Here is a 21059-nt window from a genome sequence, read left to right on the forward strand (position 1 = left end):
TATCTATCTATCTATCTATCTATCTATCTATCTATCTATCTATCTATCTATCTATCTATGGACCAACAACACAGGAGCATTGTGTTGCTGTAGCTTTGGAAACAGATTATTTTGAAACACAACAGCAACGCTGAAGCTGCTTGTTTGTTTTAACAGATGGGTGGTAAGAGTGGCGAGGTGTATATTGGTTTGCATGTGCAAACATGGCAGTTTGAGGTGGTTATGTGGATGGGGGGTATTCAGACGAAGCCGCCGTGGGGGATAGTCTATGAGAGTTCACGACTGCTGCGGATTACTCAGACTTTTGTTTTACTTGGCTCTCTTTTATAAATGATTTGCTAAGTGAACAACTAATGGCTGTGCTGATGGCATTTTATCAAACGAGCTGTTGATCTCTGCAGCTCCTCCAGAGTTTTCTAACAAAGCACTGAGGCTTTAACAGAACAGCTGATTTAACAATAATTGAATGCTGAATTGTTTTTGTTTTTCTTTAGGTCACTAAGCAGGCTTTAATCCTAATCTGTTTAGAATCTTCTACAACATGAATTAGTTTGGAGGCATCCGATGGGTTCTGTACATGGTTATTAATACCTTCCTTTTCTGAAAAGAGGCTTTCAGATAAACAGGCATGTAAATGTTACAAGTCAAATTAATTACATGTTCATCAGCGTTAATTACTGAGGGTGGACCATCATGGTGATTTTACATATGTGAAGTCAAAGAGGGAGGTGGGTGGAGTAAAAGAGAAGATGAAAAGGTAGGAGGTGGAGCAGGAGATGGAGTAGGAGGTGAACATTTCCCCTAACTTAGCATACTTTACAGAAGAACTGAGGACAGGGAGATGAGGGAGAGCAACGGCTGAGTGTAGATGTGAGTGTTTGTGCAAGGAAGAGAGGGAGAGGGAGTGAAAGGGAAGTTAATCTGAGCGTTGTGGGTGAAAGAGGAGAAAGGGGAGGACAGCAGGTGGTTGAGTTCTCCCCCCACTCTCGTACCCCTCTCCTCCTCTACCTCACCTATTCATCTATTGTCGAGCAAATACTTCTCCCTCACTCCTTCACAAAGACCCCATCTGCCTCCTTTGTCTCTACCTCTCTCCCTTCCCCCATCAGTTCTCACTCTTCACCCAGAGTAAGAAAAAATTAAAAACTTTGTAGCTCAGTCACTGTCTCTTCTCGCTCTTTCCCCTTTGTTTCTTCTCTTATATTTACTTTTACTGTTTGAGAAACAACAGAAGATTATTAGAGAGAAAGATAGGTATGTAAACTGCTAAGTAAAATTGGCAGAACTGGAAGAAAGTTTCAGTTCTCTCTGTTAATGTCCATTTAGTGTCATTTAACCCCCACCTCCAATATGCATCTATGTGTGTCTAGATGTGTTGGAGATCTTTTTTTTTTTACTGTTATTATTATTATTATTTTGACATCAGGTCTCTTTAAAATAGTCTCTTAGGTCAGATAATGTGAGACTGACTGAAACTGCATCGCTTCTTCAGGCTCCCATTCAGCCCAGGCTAAAGTTACCCCAGTCTGGAGTAACTCGGTGACCCTACAACTCGGCTGGATTACAGTATTTATAAAACCTAATTCCATAGCAAAGGTAATAACTGTGCTACTGCCCTCTTAGGATATGTTACGTTAATGTTTTTCAAGATGTTTATCTCTGCAATCCTATCACAGTGCTACTTGCACCAGCATATTAAGGTATCTGGTTAACATCAACAGGACTTATATACGCTTCTTATCAGCATAAAAGAGAGCAGGTCAGACAGAATTATGCACATAAAATCTAAATTCTACATTTTTCCACAGAGTGTGAGCTCACCAAGGCCTTAGGGCCTGACACTGTTCATAAAGCCTTTCAACCTGACTATTTTAGAAACGCTACTCTCTTCAACCTGTCTCCTCCCTTGCTAGGTTTGATGCAAGGTCTTCTTTCTGAAATGCAGATAAACATATTTTTTATTGAAAGTGCTACCTTAAAAACGCACACTTTTAATAGGTCTACAACGCAATGTGCAATATGGAGGTGTGTGCCCGTCTCTGGGAACCCTAATCCTAGCAGGAGCCCAGCACACATAGATCTCTGTATGCAAGGGATCTGATCATTGCACCATATTTATTAGCGTGAAATTAGAAAAGAGTACAGACAGGATGCTAGACAAGTAGCAGCTGTGCGTTCAAGAATTACATGGATTCCTGCCAGCCCGTTGTAGGCATTATGAAGTTGTAGTCTTGGCATTAGGCCAGTGAGGCCATAGTGATTTTTCTGAAGACCAAGAATGGAGACATGTGCTTCCTACAAGACATCTGACACTCTGGCTAGTGCTGAGTTGTAAAGCTTGCGTGCGAGATCATTCATAATGGGAGGCATTATAGTCCTGATTCACTCCAAACCACCTTTAGTAGCTCTAGCATCCACATTATGGCAGATTTTCAAGACCATTTTGTCATCTAAGGCAGTGGTGCCCAACCTTTTTTGACTAGTGTACCCCTTTAAGCATTTTCTTTACCATTAGTACCTGTCTCAGTCAATAGCCTAAATGTTTGTCCTGAAGTGGAGTGTACAATAAATCATAATACAATAAAAAGAAATATAATATTTTTTACTGGAGCATTTAATTATTTGGCATGTTGTTCTTTCCAACTCAGATAAAAAAAACAATATAAATATGTTTCCTGGAAGCTAGTGAGGAATTAAAATAAATACAAAATAAAATCATACTATAAATCTGCCTTTATAAAACTGGAGGAATTGGGAACAAAATACAGAACAAAAATTATAGTCAAACTGACTCCATTTGTTTTACTTAGTTTTCATCAATCATGACACCTGAGCTTGCTTTGATCAGGTGTGAGAAAACAACTGATCCAAGGATGTCCTCTACATCCAGTCTATTCTACGGCTTGGTTTTGATCTGTTTCAAAGCTGAAGGTGAACTCAAACATACAAGAAAACCTTGCTTTTTGGTTGAAAATAAACTTTTTTATTTTTTAGCAAAACAGATCTCAGCCCTATTTTATTTTATTGCCTGAAAAATACAATACTTTCATGAACCCCATGCAATACATTTGCAGACCACTAGTGGTACGAGTACCTCGGGTTGGGAATCACTGCTCTAAGGCATTGGAGAAGAAGAGAGAACAAAACTAGAATAAGTAGTTAACTTGAATGGACACCAACCAACAGGGTACAAAAAAGAAAAAAAACTGCTGTAGGACTTGTGGAATTTCTTAAAGTAGGGAAACGGCCGTTCCAACCGTTGCATTTCCGAATTCTCCTGAGTGGTGCCCGACTTTACACGAGTGAATAAAGTGAATGTGATTGGTCGATCATCAAGGGGGTGGGATTGTTGTGGCGGAAGGTTTGCAAGTTTAATTGTGACCAGTTTCTTCGAAGCATCTTGCTAACCAGTTAGCAACTTAGTGCTAGTAGGTTCCCAATTGGAAATTCCATTGGGACCAAGTAGCACTAAATTGGTGACTTAGAAACAACACTGTCAAGGAACGCTATGGACAGCGGAAACATGCAAGGGGAGAGATTTGTGTCAGAGGTCGTGGATGAGTCTCCTCCGTCATACATTTTTATTTAGAGGAAAAAAGTGGGGACGAAGATGTGGAAGAGGACGCCAGAGCGGCAGAAGCTTGGTTTGGTGTAGAAGGCTTACAGCCGTACATGTTTGAGCCCTTGCCTCGCAACGCTGCCAGTTCTGTTAGCTCTATGCCTGCTGAAGACACAGACGTCCATCCCCGTGAACACTGGGACGGAACTCAAGAAAATAATGATTCTTATTTCAACCGTTGCGTATTTAAGCTGCAACATATGAATCAAGATGCTATGACCGAAAAATTTTTGTTGACAGAANTCACATTGATTCCTGTTATCTTAATTTCTTCCAAATAATTCAAATCAAAAAGAGCAATCTTTAACAAGTACGTTCAGACAGGTAGCACCAGGGGATCACATCAGGAGGAGCTTCTTTCGAAACTCAACTCAAACTCCTTTTGCCAAAGAGTTCAAGAAGGAATGAATGAACCTAAAGCCTAAAGTCTGCAATTTTCAGCATATGAGAATTTAGTTCTTATTGTGGTTGCTGACTAAACATGTATCTGTGCCCCTCCGTGCACACAGGGGTTCTCTTAAAAGGAAACCCCACCACAAAAATCATCATTAAGCAAAAGTAATGGAAACAGAGAAACGTGATGGAAAGGAAGTGACTCAGAGTAATACTGCTTTTGTCTGTGGCACCAAAATGCTCAGTTTTTCTGCCCCCCAAAAAATCCCCTTTTATATTTCTTATTATGCCTTGCATTGAATATCTGACCCAGTTTACAGCTGGCATTACAGAGAGCAACCTCAAACAGTAAAACAGCCAGCACAGCAAAGCCACCATGTTTGGTGGATACATTTCCTTTCATTGGAAACCTGGTGTTTGGCTTTTTAACATAACAATCATTAATATAACAGTGGAGAAATATATTAATTAGGAGTTCCTTAAAGTAAGGCCAGAATATTCTATTTAGATGTAGAGCAACGGCTTTAACGTTAAATAAAATATCACTCATGTTTACATATGGTTGAAAACATTGCAATTTTTTCATAAAGACAGTTCTCAGTCCTTTTATTTACTTAGGCAGCAGCCTAAAATTAGTAATTTTTGGTTTCATAGTTGGAGGAAACTGAATAATTTTCTTTTTTTAATAATCACTGATCAGACGTTTCCAGTCAATACCGATGTTTAGATGACATTTTGGACTGACTGTATATATTTTTTAAAGCAGATGCCACAATAAAGAGGTCAAAATGTTTGACGGTTCTCTGATAGAGATTCTGTGTCAACATCCAATGAAAAACGACGGAATTACAAGTTTTAACCCAGACATTTTTATTAAAGCACATTCCTAACCTTTAATGATTTTTACTAAATAAAAAAAAATTGCATCAAATAACTTGTTTTTGTTTGGTGCCTTTATACACTGATTAAAAGTAGGAATTCTTAAGTTTTGTAAAAAGAGAAGAAATGAAAATGATCTGTACTGACTGGACTACAACAGAGGACAGCGAATCAAGCGAAAATGAACGTATATCAATCTCTGGTTAATATATTGGTGCATCTCTTTTTAAAATGGATTTGCATTACTCCAACAAATGCATGGTCACATGGCAGCTTTTTATGGAAACAGTTTTCTGTTTTTGTCTTAAACGTCACAGTAACCCGACGTTGTGTTATGAAGTGTTTAAATCCAGCATCTTTGGCAGAATATCTTTTTTTGGGGGGTAAGGGAGGAAAAATCAGTTTTTAATACCAGCCAACGGTGTAGAAATTGATTACGTTTACATTAAGGTTTCGGAAAGACGTAAAAAAAACTCGAAAAAAGGAAACTATCTACTAAAAAATTGTTTAATATGTCTGCAGCCGATTCTGGCTAGGAAAGGAGCGGGACTTATAAGGAGGTACAGTAGAGGGTCGCCTGAATGTATCACAGCAGAGTTTCTTAGGATTATTGGGTCTTTTAATCTTTGCGTATCGTGGGAAATGCTGGGGTTGGAAATAGTGGGCACTGATATGTTTCTTTTTATGCATGTGTGAATTTGTGATCACATGGCTGATAATCACTTTAAAACTTTTCAGTTTTCGGTTTAGTCATAAAAGAAACTCTGCTTAGTGTTAAACAACTCAGGAAGTGATTGGGTTTAACAAGTGTGGAGAAAATAGTAAGCAGCTACAGCATGGATGTAACTTTTTTTTGACTATTTAGTTTCGGTAGATATGACTGGCGGCGAGTTCTTTCCCCCAAACTTATCAGCAATAAAACAATGTCAGCAGTTTCTCAGATTCGCAAAAACTGTGTTGTTTTAACAAAGCTTTAAAATGAAATATTTAGCATGTCTGACCTGTGTGATGGCAGGGGAGTGTGTCATTCCCAGAGAATGCCCGCTGAGATGCTGGTGCTGGTGGTGCGGGCTGTGCAGCCCTCCCAGATGCGCCTGACTGTGAAGAGGAGGGCTGACCTGGAGAGGAGGGGTGGACGCCGCTGCCACATTGCTGAGGGACAGGGCTCCCTGATGGGGGACGCTGGCCCGTGGCACTGTCCCCCTGGAGGACAGAGCCTGCAGCTGGGGATGGATCTGGTGGTGACCAGGGGGTATGTGCGGGCCGAGCCCGGGGCTTGAGCAGTGGGAAGGGTGTGACGGGTGGGTGTACTGCATGTACATGCCTGGGTGCTGGTGGGGAGGGAGAGAGTGAGAGTGGGTGATTGAGCCGGGGGAGGAGTGCTGACCTGGGTGACCAGGATAAACTGAAGGTTTGGGTGTGAACATTGAGGTAGGAGAGGGGGAAGAGTTGGAGGCAGAGTGAGGGGCTTTCATCTCCGATGGGTCATTATAACTCTGCAGAAAGAAAAGGAAGATTTAGGCCAAACTCTCCTTCAACAATCAACATCAATTATTGTTTAAATCCACCAGAGAAATCAGACATTTGCAGATAATTTTCACCTTGATCTCCAAAGGTTATTTTCCAAATCAATTAATATGTTGATAATTTTTTCAGTTAATCGATTGATAATCGGATAGCTAAAGGTTCCTTAAAGAAGATTTTTTTAAGAACATAAACCAGGTGAAACTAAAACTTCTCCACTTGAAGGGTTCTTGATAAAGCATATTGACAGGCAAAAGCATTGTTTTATCTTAAACGCAAAATGCTCATATATTTTTTTTTTACAATTTTGATATAATTACTGCTCTAAGTGGGTCGTTCTGACAGCTAAAAGCATATTTTACAGTCTCCAGTTCACCAATAATCGATTACTAAATTAGTTGACGATTAATTGTTTCAGTCCTAATATATATATATATATATATATATATATATATATATATATATATATATATATATATATATATATTTTTTATCTAGTAGCAAAATCTGTTCTCTAAATAAGTAACTGAGTGCAGACGTACCTGTGAGACCAGACTTGCTCTGTAGGCAGCCAGTTGCTTCAGATATTCCTTCTTGGCTGTTTCTGTCCTTTTCTTGTACACCTGAAACACACACCAAAAATATGAGAACCCGTTCATGACGTTAACAGGTATGAACACTCTTTATGACATATTCAATATCCTAAACAGCTTTTACTGAGTTTCAGTTTTAAAAATCAGAATTACAACTCGAATAATTCATCATAATAATGTAATAATCTTGTTTAAGCATCAAAGGGCTTATTCTATTAAACTGACACTTTAATAACAGATTAGTTTAATTATGCATTCCCAAAACACCCTCTGCGGTGCTTCTTTGATTCTGAACGCTTTTACTTTGGCGAATGTGTCACTTAGAGGAGCTTTGACTGTGCAGTGATGACTGGCGGTCCCACCGGTATTGTTATAGTTTATGTTTTTGTGCAAAACTCATCCTTCCTGTCACAAACATTGTGTCGCTGCTCATTTCCCATCTAAAGCATCCTGCATTTGTTTCCCTTTCATGCTTTCACTGAACAGTATAAACATGTTTTCTCTCACAGGGACATGAAGCTGCGGTGATTGAGAGAAGCAGCACAGATACAAGGAAAATATCTTGTAGCTTTGGAAAGATTAGAGCAAAAGCTTTTAAACAGCTATCAACACAATAGATGCTGCTAAGAACTTATATACTTCTTATATCTTCATTTTTCTTTATTAATTTTTCAAAATTATTTAATTATTTGGAATTCTTCTTAAAATGATGCTAATGTTTAGATTATGTTTATTAATGATCAGAGCCGAATTCAAGCTGGTAAAAGTTTTTTTTTTTTTTTTGTATAGCAACAAAGGGAATCAAGACAATTTTTTGCAGTCAACATGTAATTCAAACATTTTCTTAAATGAAAATAAACCAAAACAAAAAGATCTGCTCATAGTTGGGAAGTTAGAGCAAATTAAAATGGGTGTTGCTATTTACTGAAATGGATATAAATAGGTTACAATACCCCAAAAGTTAAAGGCAAACTAACACAAAACGTAGTAAAACAGTGGAAGGAGGAAGAAAAATTAAACCCAAGGAAAAGTCTGTAAATACACTGAAAGAAAAGAAATCCAAAACTAAACAGAAGCAACTAAACAAGCAGAGCAGATTTAAAAGGGAACTTTTTAGCCATTTGTCATCATTTCCTTTGGAGAGTGGCAGTAAGGCCTTCTATGGAGCTAAATCAATGACAGCTTGTATCAAATGTGACACTAAAAAACTAAATTTCAGTGTTTGAATTTTCATTGCTTTTATTTTAGATGCTTAAATTTTCAGTGTTAAGTTTTTCAATGCCAAATCTCGCGTTAAACGTCAATGCAAGCTGTCACTGATTTACCTTCCAAACTCAAAGAGCTTCTCAACAAAGATGAACTCTCAGACACTAAGGTTACATTTTATTATAACGCCCTTTTAATGGTACAGAGGACGATCTTTTATTTCCAGGTGGATCATCTCAATAAGTGGTCCTCCTAATTGTCAATCTTTCTGGTGATATGTTTCATTAGGCAGTCCAACGTGTTAGCCCCGTTAGCCATCTTTTTCTGCGTATGCGCACTTTCAGGTGTATACATTTGTTAAGCTATGGTTTCAGACAGTCATTGAAGCTCACCTTTCTCATTGCGATTTTTGAAAATGGCAGAGGGTCATAAGTGAAAAAGTGTCTACTAAGTGTATGAGAAGAAAAGAAACGCCTCAGAAGATATATCCCAGAATGCTTTGCACGGAGAGCTCTCCTTACAAAGAATTATGGGATTTGCTGTCACAGCGACCTGTTGTTGCCATAGGATGTCACTACCCAACAGTGGCGACTAATAACAAAGATGGCGCCGCACACCGTACAGTGGAGGAGGAGTTACGTGAACAACGGGGAGCAAAAAGCAGTGATCATCTGTCTGAACGGTCAATTAACCGAGTTTGCTATAAAGTCTACAATATAGTCTCCGCTGTATATAGTGATTGAGGGATTTAGGGGTTAGGGCGGACGTTCGGACACTAAGTTTATATGAGCTATGAGATCAGGATCTTTTAAATAGAGCGTGCATGAGAAGGAATGGTCTTGTGCATACTCTTGTACACGTCAAATAGACGTTCCCTTTTGGGAGCAGGTACAGGGTTGTGCATGTGCATATTTTTTTTACAGTGGAGAGGGCGGGTCTTTAAAAAAATTCACAGAAATCGTCCACAATAAATTTCATTGTAGTTTAATTTGTCATTTTGCTAATACACAAATGACAAGCACTACTAATTAGTACTTTCATTCATTGTATGATTTCCTGATTTCTTTGTCACTTCTGAGTATTTAAATTCAAATTAAAAAACATATTTTAGAATAAAGTCAAAACAGCTTAATGAAAATTTTCTCAATTTCCCTGCTGTTTACAGCTCTACCTGTTTCTGTTCCTCTCCCAGGCCATCCCACATGGAGGCCACGATCTTTGAGACCTCTCCGAAGGTGGCGTTGGGGTTTTGAGCCTTGATGTTGGCCTGAGTGTCCCTGAAGAACAAGGCGTAGGCTGACACCGGCTTCACTGGCTCGTTGGGATCCTTTCGCTTCTTCTTCTTTGGTGTTTTGGGTTTCTTTGAGATGTCCACTGCAGCAGGCCGCTTTTCTCCCTGCAAAGATGCAGCAGAGGCAGACTAAGATTCAGAGAGTGTGCAGACAAGAAGGTAGAAAGGATGAAAGCATTCATATCTGGAGCAGAAATTCACTTATAAATAAAATGATGAAATTAAAGCAAAAAATAAAATTAAACAGGCTCTCATTTTAATTTAATGATAAAGAAATAAAGTTTTTCTGGTAACATAACCTTCACTGTGACCTCAGCTTTAACTGCTTGATGCTGTTAGTCAACAGTTAAAATGAATCATGGGGGAACTCCCAACCAGTCAGCAGAACTGCTCAACCTTTTCACACTGAGTAAAATTGTTATTATTCCTCCTTGAACAGTGAACATTTCTAATGGCATAACAGCTAAAATTTCATGTCAGCAACAGTTGGAGGCAACCCTTGATCAGCTCTGCTCTAAAGCGCTTCAGTAGCCTGCAGAACAACCTACAAAATGAATATTTTTAAAGACAAACAATAGAAATTGAATTTCCCTTTGGGATTAGTCCAGTATTACTGAATACAATGTCGACAATATAATATAAATTATCATATTATATATATTTTTTTTATTTCTCTTTTCTTCACTTTTCTTTCTGCAGGTGTTTTGTAACTTTTAGTTAGTTGAATTTATTTTTTAGGATTCTTTATTTAGACCTGCAATAATATCTGAAAATTTATTTTAACAAAACACTTTATTGCTTAATTATATTCAACTTGCTTAACAGCTTTTGCAACATGAATAGAAGTCTGTTGATAGACTAGACTGTTTGGCTCTGGCTTATGTATCAAGTGCACTTTACTTAAAGTCAATGCCTTCCTATATTATATAGATACAAACAATCCAACGGGGGAGGTGGGCTGCAAGTGGATCAGTAGATGTCACAACAACTAGTTGATTATAACTGATGAGAAACATAAAAAAAAACTTCATGTGCAGAAATCTTGCAGGTTTAAAGAGAAGACTGGATGTCTGGAGGTTATTTAGTTTGTTACAGTGTTTCTAGCCCTGCATGATGGGGATTCTAGTTTAAACATAATGGCTCTAATAGCCAACTCATGGAACAAATTAATTTGGCTGATTTGTTTCTAAGAATAAATCCAAAAGGAGCGGAATAACAGGAAGAAACAATACATGTAAAAACTTAAACAATTGTACGTTTTAAACCCTAAAAATAAAAATTTAAAATATTCTTTCTTTTATTCCCCAACTCCATATAATTACTCCACAGTTTAGTCTTGATTAATTTTGCACTTTATCACAAACTGTTATTTTTCCTAAATCTAAGTCATTAACGGATCGCAGAATTTTATTTCCCAACAAAATTGAAAGTTTAATAATATACTTAACCAACTATTTCCTCAGCCTGAGTCATCAGTGTAAAGTTGAACTATTTGCATTGTGGAACTGGTGAAGCCACGGAAAAAAATTTGTTATAATAATAATAATAACAAAGTAAAACAAATAAAAACAGACTGTGTTTATCTTCTCTTAATTGGCTTTTAAAACTTTAAAACCGATTAGCTAAAGCTTCAGAAAATGTACTCATCATTCAGAAGGACTACTAATAAGACAAGAAATACACAAAAGTTTAATAAATTATGGAACAAATATAAAGAACAAAATGATATCAGGAAGAATTTATGACATGAATATTTTGAAATCCCCAAAAGACACACGGACACTGTGTTTTAACCTCAAAGGATGTTGTTCCCATATTGATAAATCAAATTAAAAATACACAGAGAAATTGGCTGCTGATTAAAACCAGCAGGTTTCCATCTTGAAAAGGTCCTAAACAGATAATTACAAATATTATTTTCCTTGCTGACAGTAAACAGAGTATCTAACAGTCAACTATACAACACTCTTTGGTGAAGAAGTTATGACCAAGGGATGAGATTTAAGTTTGCTGTTAAGAACTCGTTTGCATTCTCTGATATTTAGAAGTCTCAAATATAAGAAAAAGGTCTACCTGTTGTACAAAAACAACCGAGTCTGCTGCATATATTTACTAAAACTAGTTGTGCCTCACATGCCAATTGCTAATACTGTTAATAGCTAATGCTATTGTTAATAGAATAGAAAATCCTTTTATTGTCCTACAATGGAGATATTCTGGTGTTTACAGCTGCAAAAATGATTATAGAAAAAAATTGTCACAAAAATGTGGATCTTAGAAAAGTGTATAAGAATGACATAATAGTGAAGAGTTAAAAGATAAACAATAAAATACTGTACTGTAAAGTGTTTTAACAATATAAAGCTGTGCACCTGGAGAATAAATAGCCAATATACAGCTATGGACATTTTTACAGTAATGGATATTTGAAAATAACAGCAATATCAGAGATGTGCAAAATTAGAGCAGCATGTTATTTAACTAAGATTGAAAATGTGCAAAATCAGCATAAATATAACAACTTGTAATAGTTATAAAGTCTTATAGTTGCTGGGAGGAAGGATCAGTGATAACATTCCCTGGTGCATTTAGGGTGTAAAGCAATGTAAATGACGCATAAGATTCTCTGCAACATGTAAATAATGATTTTTTTTTAAGTTTGCATAAAGTGTGAACACTATAGGTAAAGAAATGTCCATTTATAAAAAAAAGTAAAAAACAAAACTGCCCTGGGTTAGGTGCCTAAGAGCACACTTTGGAGGTGGTGGTTTTATTTAGCTTTTATTTCACATTAGCATTTTACTTCTCCTGAGAAAATTGCAAGATATTCTTGAGCAGTAATGGTTTCATTTTCCAAGAATATGAAGAGTCAGTTGGGTGCAGAAAGCTTGTTTCCATGTGACACAGCGAACAGTAAGGGAGCTGATTTCTATCTCGTTGATATGCAGAGAGAATGGGTCTGTTATGACACATAACATCATAAGTCCCCTCTGCCTACACACACACATACAGCATAATAAGTATGGTGGTTACATGTCTCACTGTTCGCAGCTTACTGAAATATTGTGAAATGAGTCACAGACAGCAGCCTCTGAGTCCGTTTCTCAGTTTGTAAGGAGCGAATGTGTTTTGTGTTTTTTGTTTATGTTTTTACCCTGACTCCATCATCGTTGTCATCCTCATGGGCTGAGCTGGGAGGGGACGGCGTGGTGGATTTACTTCCAGGAGGTGAAGGGGAATTATGGGTAGCAGGGTTCCCATTTAGCCCCAGCTGAGATTGGTTGATAGTGGACAGCTGGTTCTGTTGGCTCAAGCCTGATTGGCTCCTTGGTCCAAGTGCTGCTTTGATTGGCTGCTGGCTGCTGGTAAATCGAGAATCGGAGTTCACCATCTGCTGCATCTGAGCAAAGACAGGAAATCACAATAACAGAAAATTATTCAATCCATAAGGTCTTGATAAACCTTGCTTTTTAACATTTTTTGAGCAACAAGTTTCAGTGCTTTTGAAGTTTCTAAACTCCCTAAGTAGATACTGTAGAGTGAAACTGAAGAAGGTTCTCTGGTCAGTTAATGTGAAACCTCCACTCTTATATCCATTATAGCATCTGTATTGATTTTGATGCTTGAGCTAACATTGAAAAAATCAAAATAAAGATGAACTTAAGTTGATAAAGTTCATATATATTTCTATCAAAGATGAACTTTGGTGTCATTCAAGCAGACAAATGCAAAGAAAAATTGGTACTATCCACAGAAATACAATAGAATTTAGCATGCAAATGCTGCTGCATGTCACCCACAATGCTTTTCCTCAGCAGAGACAGAAAAGTTGGTCACATATATATATATATATAGGTGCATTCTAGCACAGATCATGAAATATGTGTTTAGAACAGTAGATCCAATAACAGTTATACATACAGGCCATCAATTGTCCTTAGCTGTCATTAATGACAATTACTTAACTGGTTGGCTTCTTAATGTTAATATAACAATAGTATCAATAGGTTGCATAATTACACAGTCTTGTAGTTCAGCGAAAAACTGTTTTTAATAGCTGAAATCCAATTTGAAATCAGACTAAATTGGATCTGATCTGAAAAGAACTGATTCTTGATATTTGTTTATATGTTAATCCATATACCTTTTTCTTATAAGTTCAGATGCACCAATCCAATACCTGAATCAAATATCGGCTCTGGTATTGACTAATTAGCTGGATAAGATGTAGGATTAATAACGTCAATCTAACATTACCTCAATAATAACCACTTTACAGTGATCTACAGGCAGCTGCTATACTTCATATTACATTCTGAAAAATGTGTTTGCACTGCAACATAGAAGTAGTATTTCCTTTTAATGCTAATCTACATTTTATCAATAAACGGCATCTGTAAACAATGTTTCTGTAATGCCTAATGCTTTCACTTACATGGCAAGGTATGTGCTTCAGTCATTCATTGGTATGAGGGCTGTAACTAACAATTATTTTGCAAATCATTTAATCTGTTGATTATTTTTTTCATTAATAAATTAATAATTGGTTATAAAAAGGCTTTTTGCAAAATTAAACCAGGTGAAAAAAACTTTTCCCCATGACGAGTTCTGGATATTGCATACTGACAGACGAAAAGATTTTAATCTTAAATGCAAAATATGCACATATTTTATGCAATTTTGGTATAATTGCTGCTCAAGGTGGGTCGCTGTCAGCTAAAGGCTTATTTTAGTCTCGACACTCCAGTTAAAGTTTAATCCATTTTCTGTAATGCTTATCCCAAGCAGGGTCGCGAGGGGTGCTGGTGCCTAACAATTAATCGATTACTAAAGTAGTTAACGTTTTTTTTTAATAATCGATTCTTCCAATTTATTATTTCAGCCCTATTTGGTATTGGAAGATGCTGGATTGGTGTATATCTTCTTTTAACTGTATGTAAGTCATTATTTCTATTGAAAAGCAAGCATTTTTTTACGTGTATATTCCTTTTTAAACTTAACATTTAAGTAAATCTAAAAACTTACATAAACAACAGCAAGCACATAATAAACCCTTGAATTAGATAAGAAACCTCAATGGAGTCAAAGAACACTTTAAATAATTGCCCCTAAAATAACATACATGCTTTCCGATTCTTGTTTAGTTTCTGAATGTTTATACTGTAGTGCAAGCTCATTTATGAGGATAGATGTGTGGAGATACTGGAGATCAAAGCGAGTCTACAGATAAAAGAAATGATGTTCATGATACAAATGGTTATCAAAAAGTTAATTAAATCTTTTTCCAGCGTCACCAAAAAGCTTTTCTAGTTTGCCTTCAAATCTGACATTAATCTCCGATTCTGTGCTGCAATGAAAGAGAGTCAGAGGTGTGTGACATGCTCATCATGTAACAGACCTAACTCTAAACCCAGTCCGCCTGTGCTTGCCAGGGTTTGTGCAGCCGACCAGGATTCACTAATAATGAAATCTGATAGTAACCGTGGCAACAGGAAATACAGGTCTGAGGTAAAGGCAGGATGAGAAGTCATTTAAAACATCAATTCCCATTTTCCCACTCATGTGTAAGTACATCAATAGAGCTTTTTAAACCCCATTTGCCACACTCCAGAGAAGTGGCAACGTATCTGGAGGAGACGGCGAGTCCACAGGTGCAGACTGAACAAACACCGACAAGTTTATTCCAGGCGCCTCCGGGGCCGAGGTAATTTATCAGAAAGATGTTTACTGCGGGATGTAAAGTAACCAGACAGCTCCGTCCTCACTTTTACTGTCACACCTGTGTCACGAATACATAATGCTTTATTGTCTTTTAAAACAAAGGTTTCAATAAAATTGGATGGCACTTCAGATAAATCTCTGGTAAATGCTAAAGGCTTCAACTGATTTACGAATATAGAAACCTATTAATAAAGCTTTTATGAAAAAATAAATAAATCAAAATAAGATGGGCGGTAATTAAGGTGTAATTCACATTCTGTTGTAGTTTCACAATGAAATTAATGCATTAGTGTCATTCAAGCAACAAAGGAGTCAAACATGTAGGTGGTTAGATGTTATCATGAACTGAAGGAGTGACTTTCATAAACACATTAGATATAAATGACCTCAATCTAACGCACACATAGTAACATTACATAGTTGTTCTACACTAATTTTAGACCAAGAAAACCACAATAAGTTTAATCGAACAACTATGAGGCGGATGTTGTTAAATATATAAATCAAGTTAATGAGTGAAATTCTCCTGCAGCTGTTCTTGGTAAAGTTATTCCATTTTCATGAAAATAAAGCAGCCGGTCATGCTGTAGTTTGATTGCATCATTGTTCTGCTGTTTTAAAAGGTTCACAACTAAAACAAGAGGCAGATCATTTGCACTGTAGTGACCAAGGTTCACACCCTGACTTCTTAAACTATTCACACCCCTTAATTGCTGTAATTTCACACATTTTGACACCATCTGTAATTTATTCTTAGTATAAAATCAGCTGTTTTATGAAGGCCTTGAAGGTTTGTTAGACAACAGTAGAACAAAGAAGGATTAATAAGGCCGAGGCACACAGGAGACAGAGCAGAGAGAAAGCTGTAGCGAAGTGAAGTTGTAAAACAACATCCCGAGCCGGTGAAATCTCACAGAGCTCTGTGCAATCCATCCTCTGAAAGTGGAAAAAGGATGAAGTACAAACAAGACGTGAACATCCACATAAACTGACAGGCTGGCCAAGGAGAGCATTAATCAGAGGAGCAGCCGGGATCTCAGGATAAATCTAGAGCAGCAGCTTAGACACACAGCAAACCTACGCTGAACTCCTCAGTGAAAAGTAGTGGCTGGAGCATGCTGTGGGATGGATTTTCTTCAGCAGGGACAGAGAATCTGCTCAGAGTGGATTATAGGGTGAATGGAGGTAAATACACGGTAATAATGAAATTAACACTCGGGCTAAAAACAATTAATCTGATAAATTGTGATTATTGAAATAATTGTCAACTAATTTAGTAATATATTAGATAAGATAATTAAATGGAGTTTGCCTATAGCTGACAGAACAATCCTATTTTGAGCAGCAATTATACCCAAGTTGTTAAATAAATATGTAAGCATTTATATTCAGGATAAAAAAATATTTTTCTTCTGTCAATATACTCTATTCAGAACTCCTCAAAAGGAAAAGTTTTAGTTTAACCTGGTTTAATTCTCAAAAAGTCCTCCTTAAAGAACCTTTTGCTATCTGATTATTAATCAATTACCGTAATAAAAAAATAATCCACAGATTAATTGATTTGCAAAAATAATAGTTAGTTGCAGCCCTAATTAACATCCACACACAAATAAAAATACTGTTTTCTAGCAGAACAGCAGAATACAAAGCAGATCTGTTGTGGAATGAAGATCCGTAAGAAAGGTCCAATCAAAGTCCAGACCCAAATTCAATAATCTGTGAGACAGTTTGAGCATTTTTGTTCAAATGTGAGCTGAAGGTGTTTAAAATTGATTTTTAGATGTGCTAAGCTAATAAAAAGATACACCACATGCCTGCAGCTTTAACAAAGATTAGTACTTCTTAAATGAATGGGATGTTTTATAAAGGCAGCTGGCCATGGTGTGTTTTATATAAGGAACTGATAATAAGGGGGGAATGGAATACAAATGTAAATCAGTAAAATAATAAGAAAAAAAACTCAAATATTTTTTTATCATGCCTGATATCCTACATTATGTTCCTAAAAAGGTCCACCGAGGTCACCATCATTCTAATCTTCTTCAGACCTTTTTTTTTAGCTTACTTTTTGTTTTCTAAAGAAAAAAGTGGTCAAATGGGAAACATGATTTCTGTACTTTTTGACCCCAATCACGTTCTCAGCCTTAAGTTCAGCGTTAAAAGGCATTCAGTGAAGGCGAGGGATCTCTGTTTGACTCAGTCAAGTCAAGCTAGACCCTGTCCACTTCTCAGGAAAACAAAAGTTAAAATACATTCCCCATGTGAGTGTTTTGACACCCTTCATCACAATTAAAGGATGACTTTTGTGTATTTTTTAAGTTTCCTTTCAGCGTCGAACAATAACGGATGTGGCGGGTGGGCGGGCGGACGAGCTGTGCCCCACTCAGGAACCTGCAGCGGCCTGCGAGCGCTAATGTGGTAATTAGATGGAACTCAGGGGGACATTTCTTCAACATGAGAAGAGGTTGTAACTAATACTGATGGAAATTGTGAAAAGTGGTATCTGTGGTTTTTGGTTTATCGAGCAAAACATTCATTTGCCACATGGGTTAAATAATTGAGAAAGGAAGCGCTTGAGATACCTATAATGAAAGGGCAACTTAAAAGGTCAAAATGTTGACATTAAGAAATACCTGTTTACTGAAAACATGTATTCTGTTTATTACAGTGACTTAAACCACTACATGTGAATGTTTTGAAAGGTATATCATCGTGTTATACTACTCATTCTGAAGTATGCAGCTCTTCACTGCAGGACCCCAAAAAAAAAATAATAAAAAAAAATAAACAAAAAAATAAAATAAAAATAAAAAATCTGCAAGCTAATATTGCATTTAAAACTGCTTCCACATTATTGAATTATTAATGGAAAAAGTTGTTTTATTTCCCCTTGAAAGAGACGATAGGGTTGGGGAGGTGATGGGAGAACCCCTGATGGGTAATGACTGAGTCATGTTGGGGTAAAAGCTCTGGGAGCAAATCTGTACAGATATGTGGCTTAGAAAAGATTTCTGTGATGACAATGTGTTCCCGTCTTTTGCCTGGGAAAAAAAAAATTAGAAGTTGCAATTTGCATGAGAACAGTGGAGAATATTCTTTAGACTAAATGACTTTAACATATTATCTTTTGAATGAGTTCAGTAAAACCAGATAAGCAGTTTAAAATTTAGCGATGAAACCCGACTTATTAAAAAAATGGGGATTCATACTCCCTTTACTTATATAAAAACATCAAAAGTTGTTTAAAACCTCAGTACCTAAATAACAATATAATAATAATAATAATAATAATAATAATAATAATAATAATAATAATAATAATAATAATAATAATAATAATAGAATCTTTTTCGGATAATTGAGATAAAAAAGCACTGTTTACATTTACAAAATTAAAATGGAAAAACAGGTTACATTTGCAATATATAATCGTATAATTAGGGTTTCAGGTTTTACTTCTTACTAGCCTTATAAATTCTTTCTAAAATATTATATGATTAGTAATTTACACAAATAATAATGAAAGCATTTTTTTAGACTGTTACAGTTGAGCACAAACTAATTCTGACCTCTGAAAGATTTAGAAAATATTTCTCTCTAAGGCTCATTGGGAAAAATAAAAAGGCATTTCTAAAAAAAAGATAATACAAGTATATAAAAGGAGCATACATTTTAAAATAGATTTTAAAATATTTTTACATAAAAAACATTTTAAAAATTATTCTGATTTTTTCTCAACCATCAGCGGAAAAATCTTCATCAGCGTTAAATTTGCTTTCTGAATGTTTATGCTGTTTTTCCGATGAGTTATCTCTACTGGTAAGTTTAAGGTTAGAAGAGCCCTTTGCCATCACCCTAATCTTCAGCTCGCTCCACACATTTTCCTTCAGATTGAGGTCAGGACTCAAAACTGAACATTGCCTCTAGCAAGAGGAAACATTCTGGTAAAGTTACAGTGCCGTATTGTAAAACTAAATCTGCAGGGAGTGCAGAGAAGATGGAGGATAACTATGCCTTGAAAAAACTCTAAAAAATATTAAAAAAATAAAACTAGATATAAAAACTTGCTCTGATGTAAGTCTGCTGCAATATCTAGGTTACCCAAGTCCATGAGCTATAAAAGTATAACAAAAAATCTGACAGATTTTACTAACCTTTTATTCCTTTGCATTCGATTTCCTATCTAGAGACTAAAACACATTGAAAATACGATCGTTTACTTGCAGGGCTTGTTATATTTCAACTGACGTCAGTAAACTTTGAGTAAAAACTAAAAACATGCTGCAGTTTCCTGCATGTCTTTAATCCGATGAAAGATTACAACCCATTTCTGCTTTAAAGCATTTCTTTGATCCCCACTTAAATCTAAACACAATACAACATATCTTTAATGATCCATAAATAGAATGAATTCAGCTTATAAGTTATAAATATTTATGAATCAATGAATTGCTAATTGGTGCATTTTACTTAAAGAGATAATAGAGTTTAAATGAAAGGTAGAAGGAATAACCAAAAATCTAAACCAAACTATTCTTCACTCCTTACTTGGATAAAATCTTTTCATAATAATATAATAGAAATATAATATTTTCCAAATTAAAATGGATTGACAGTTAATATGTTTTAAAAACCCATTTTAAAATCATATTTAAAGTGATGACATCATACGCATCTTGTAAAATAGATGTTACTAAATATGCTACAGACCAGCAATAAACATTACTTTACTTTAATATTCAAAAACCTTGCTAATAAAACTCAGATCTGGACACAGATTCACAGAAATATATTAACAAAAGTATCTGAATATTCTGGTTTATGATTAATGAATATAACCCTTTTAAAAACACTCTTTCTTTAGCTTTAAATGTAAAACAAAAAGGAGAAAAACGATTTCTCAGAAACTATGAATTATTCAATTAAGTAGTCTGATTTTGCTTAAGGAGATTCTTTTTTTTCCCATTTGTGTTTTTACTTCTTTATTTATATTTTTATGTATTCCTTTTTTTTCTAATTCCTCAGGCAGATTCTTTAAATGAATGTAGCAGTTCATAGCCTGATATTGTTTTTTTTCCTCTAGATATCAGAGCAAAAACAGATGGGAACTATTAACCTGCATTAATTACATCAAACTTATCTGGATGGATTTACAGAAAGCTGCAAGCTTTCATTTCAGCTGCAGAAAAAATAAATAAATAAAAAGAGTAGTCCACATTTCTGGATTAACTACAACTGAATAGTCTTGCTCCTGTAGGAATAACGCACACAAACAACCTTTGATTTGACTCTTTCTACCCACACCGATTAGGCTGAGCTCGGCGTGGCTGCTAGGCAACAATAATTCATGGGCTGGCAGTAAATGTATGAAAATATAACGGCGGGGTCTGGAGACTGAAGGAGACAGAGAGAAAGTAGGACTGCGATATAAAATAAGACTTTCCTCTGGAATAATCCTCTCAACTGCAAGACAGTTCAGATCTAATCAAAGTGAAAAATGTCTGAGTTTCATTTGCAATCCGTTGTGTTTCACATCATTCTGGCTCAACTTCTCATGTTTTTTTTTTTGCTTTGTTTTTTTTGAGCCGACTCCTCATATTACAGCAGTCACATTTAATATAGACATTAAGGAAACAGACTCAAGAAGTGAAAGATCACGAGTGGGAGGTGAGAAGTTTCAAACCTAATAAAAACAGGAGTAATCTTTATTACAGATTCTGTCGACCCGCGGCTCTGATCTGAACAGCCAGTTTCAATGACAGAGAAGTCTTGTGAATAGCTTTCATTTCTCTACTGTGTGACAACGTCTGTCACAGCCTGAATGTCACCACTA

The 21059-nt window shown here is 36.1% G+C and overlaps 1 protein-coding gene across 1 annotated transcript in view; it reads right to left on the minus strand.

Moving 5' to 3' along the window:
- Nucleotides 1–5838: 5838 nt before the first annotated feature.
- The window catches only part of tox (thymocyte selection associated high mobility group box), a 52653-nt gene continuing 37432 nt past the window's right edge, over nt 5839–21059 (minus strand). Inside the window, exons 5-8 of the mRNA XM_015380875.1 lie at nt 12660–12905; nt 9386–9610; nt 6958–7038; nt 5839–6387 (exon numbers count right to left, since the gene is read on the minus strand). Coding sequence (XP_015236361.1) covers nt 5854–6387; nt 6958–7038; nt 9386–9610; nt 12660–12905 — 1086 coding nt within the window. The 3' untranslated portion in view covers nt 5839–5853. The remainder of the gene's footprint in view (nt 6388–6957; nt 7039–9385; nt 9611–12659; nt 12906–21059) is intronic.

This window comes from Cyprinodon variegatus, unplaced genomic scaffold (genome assembly GCF_000732505.1).
Source record: "Cyprinodon variegatus isolate N-32 unplaced genomic scaffold, C_variegatus-1.0 Scaffold224, whole genome shotgun sequence".
Lineage (NCBI taxonomy): Eukaryota > Metazoa > Chordata > Actinopteri > Cyprinodontiformes > Cyprinodontidae > Cyprinodon > Cyprinodon variegatus.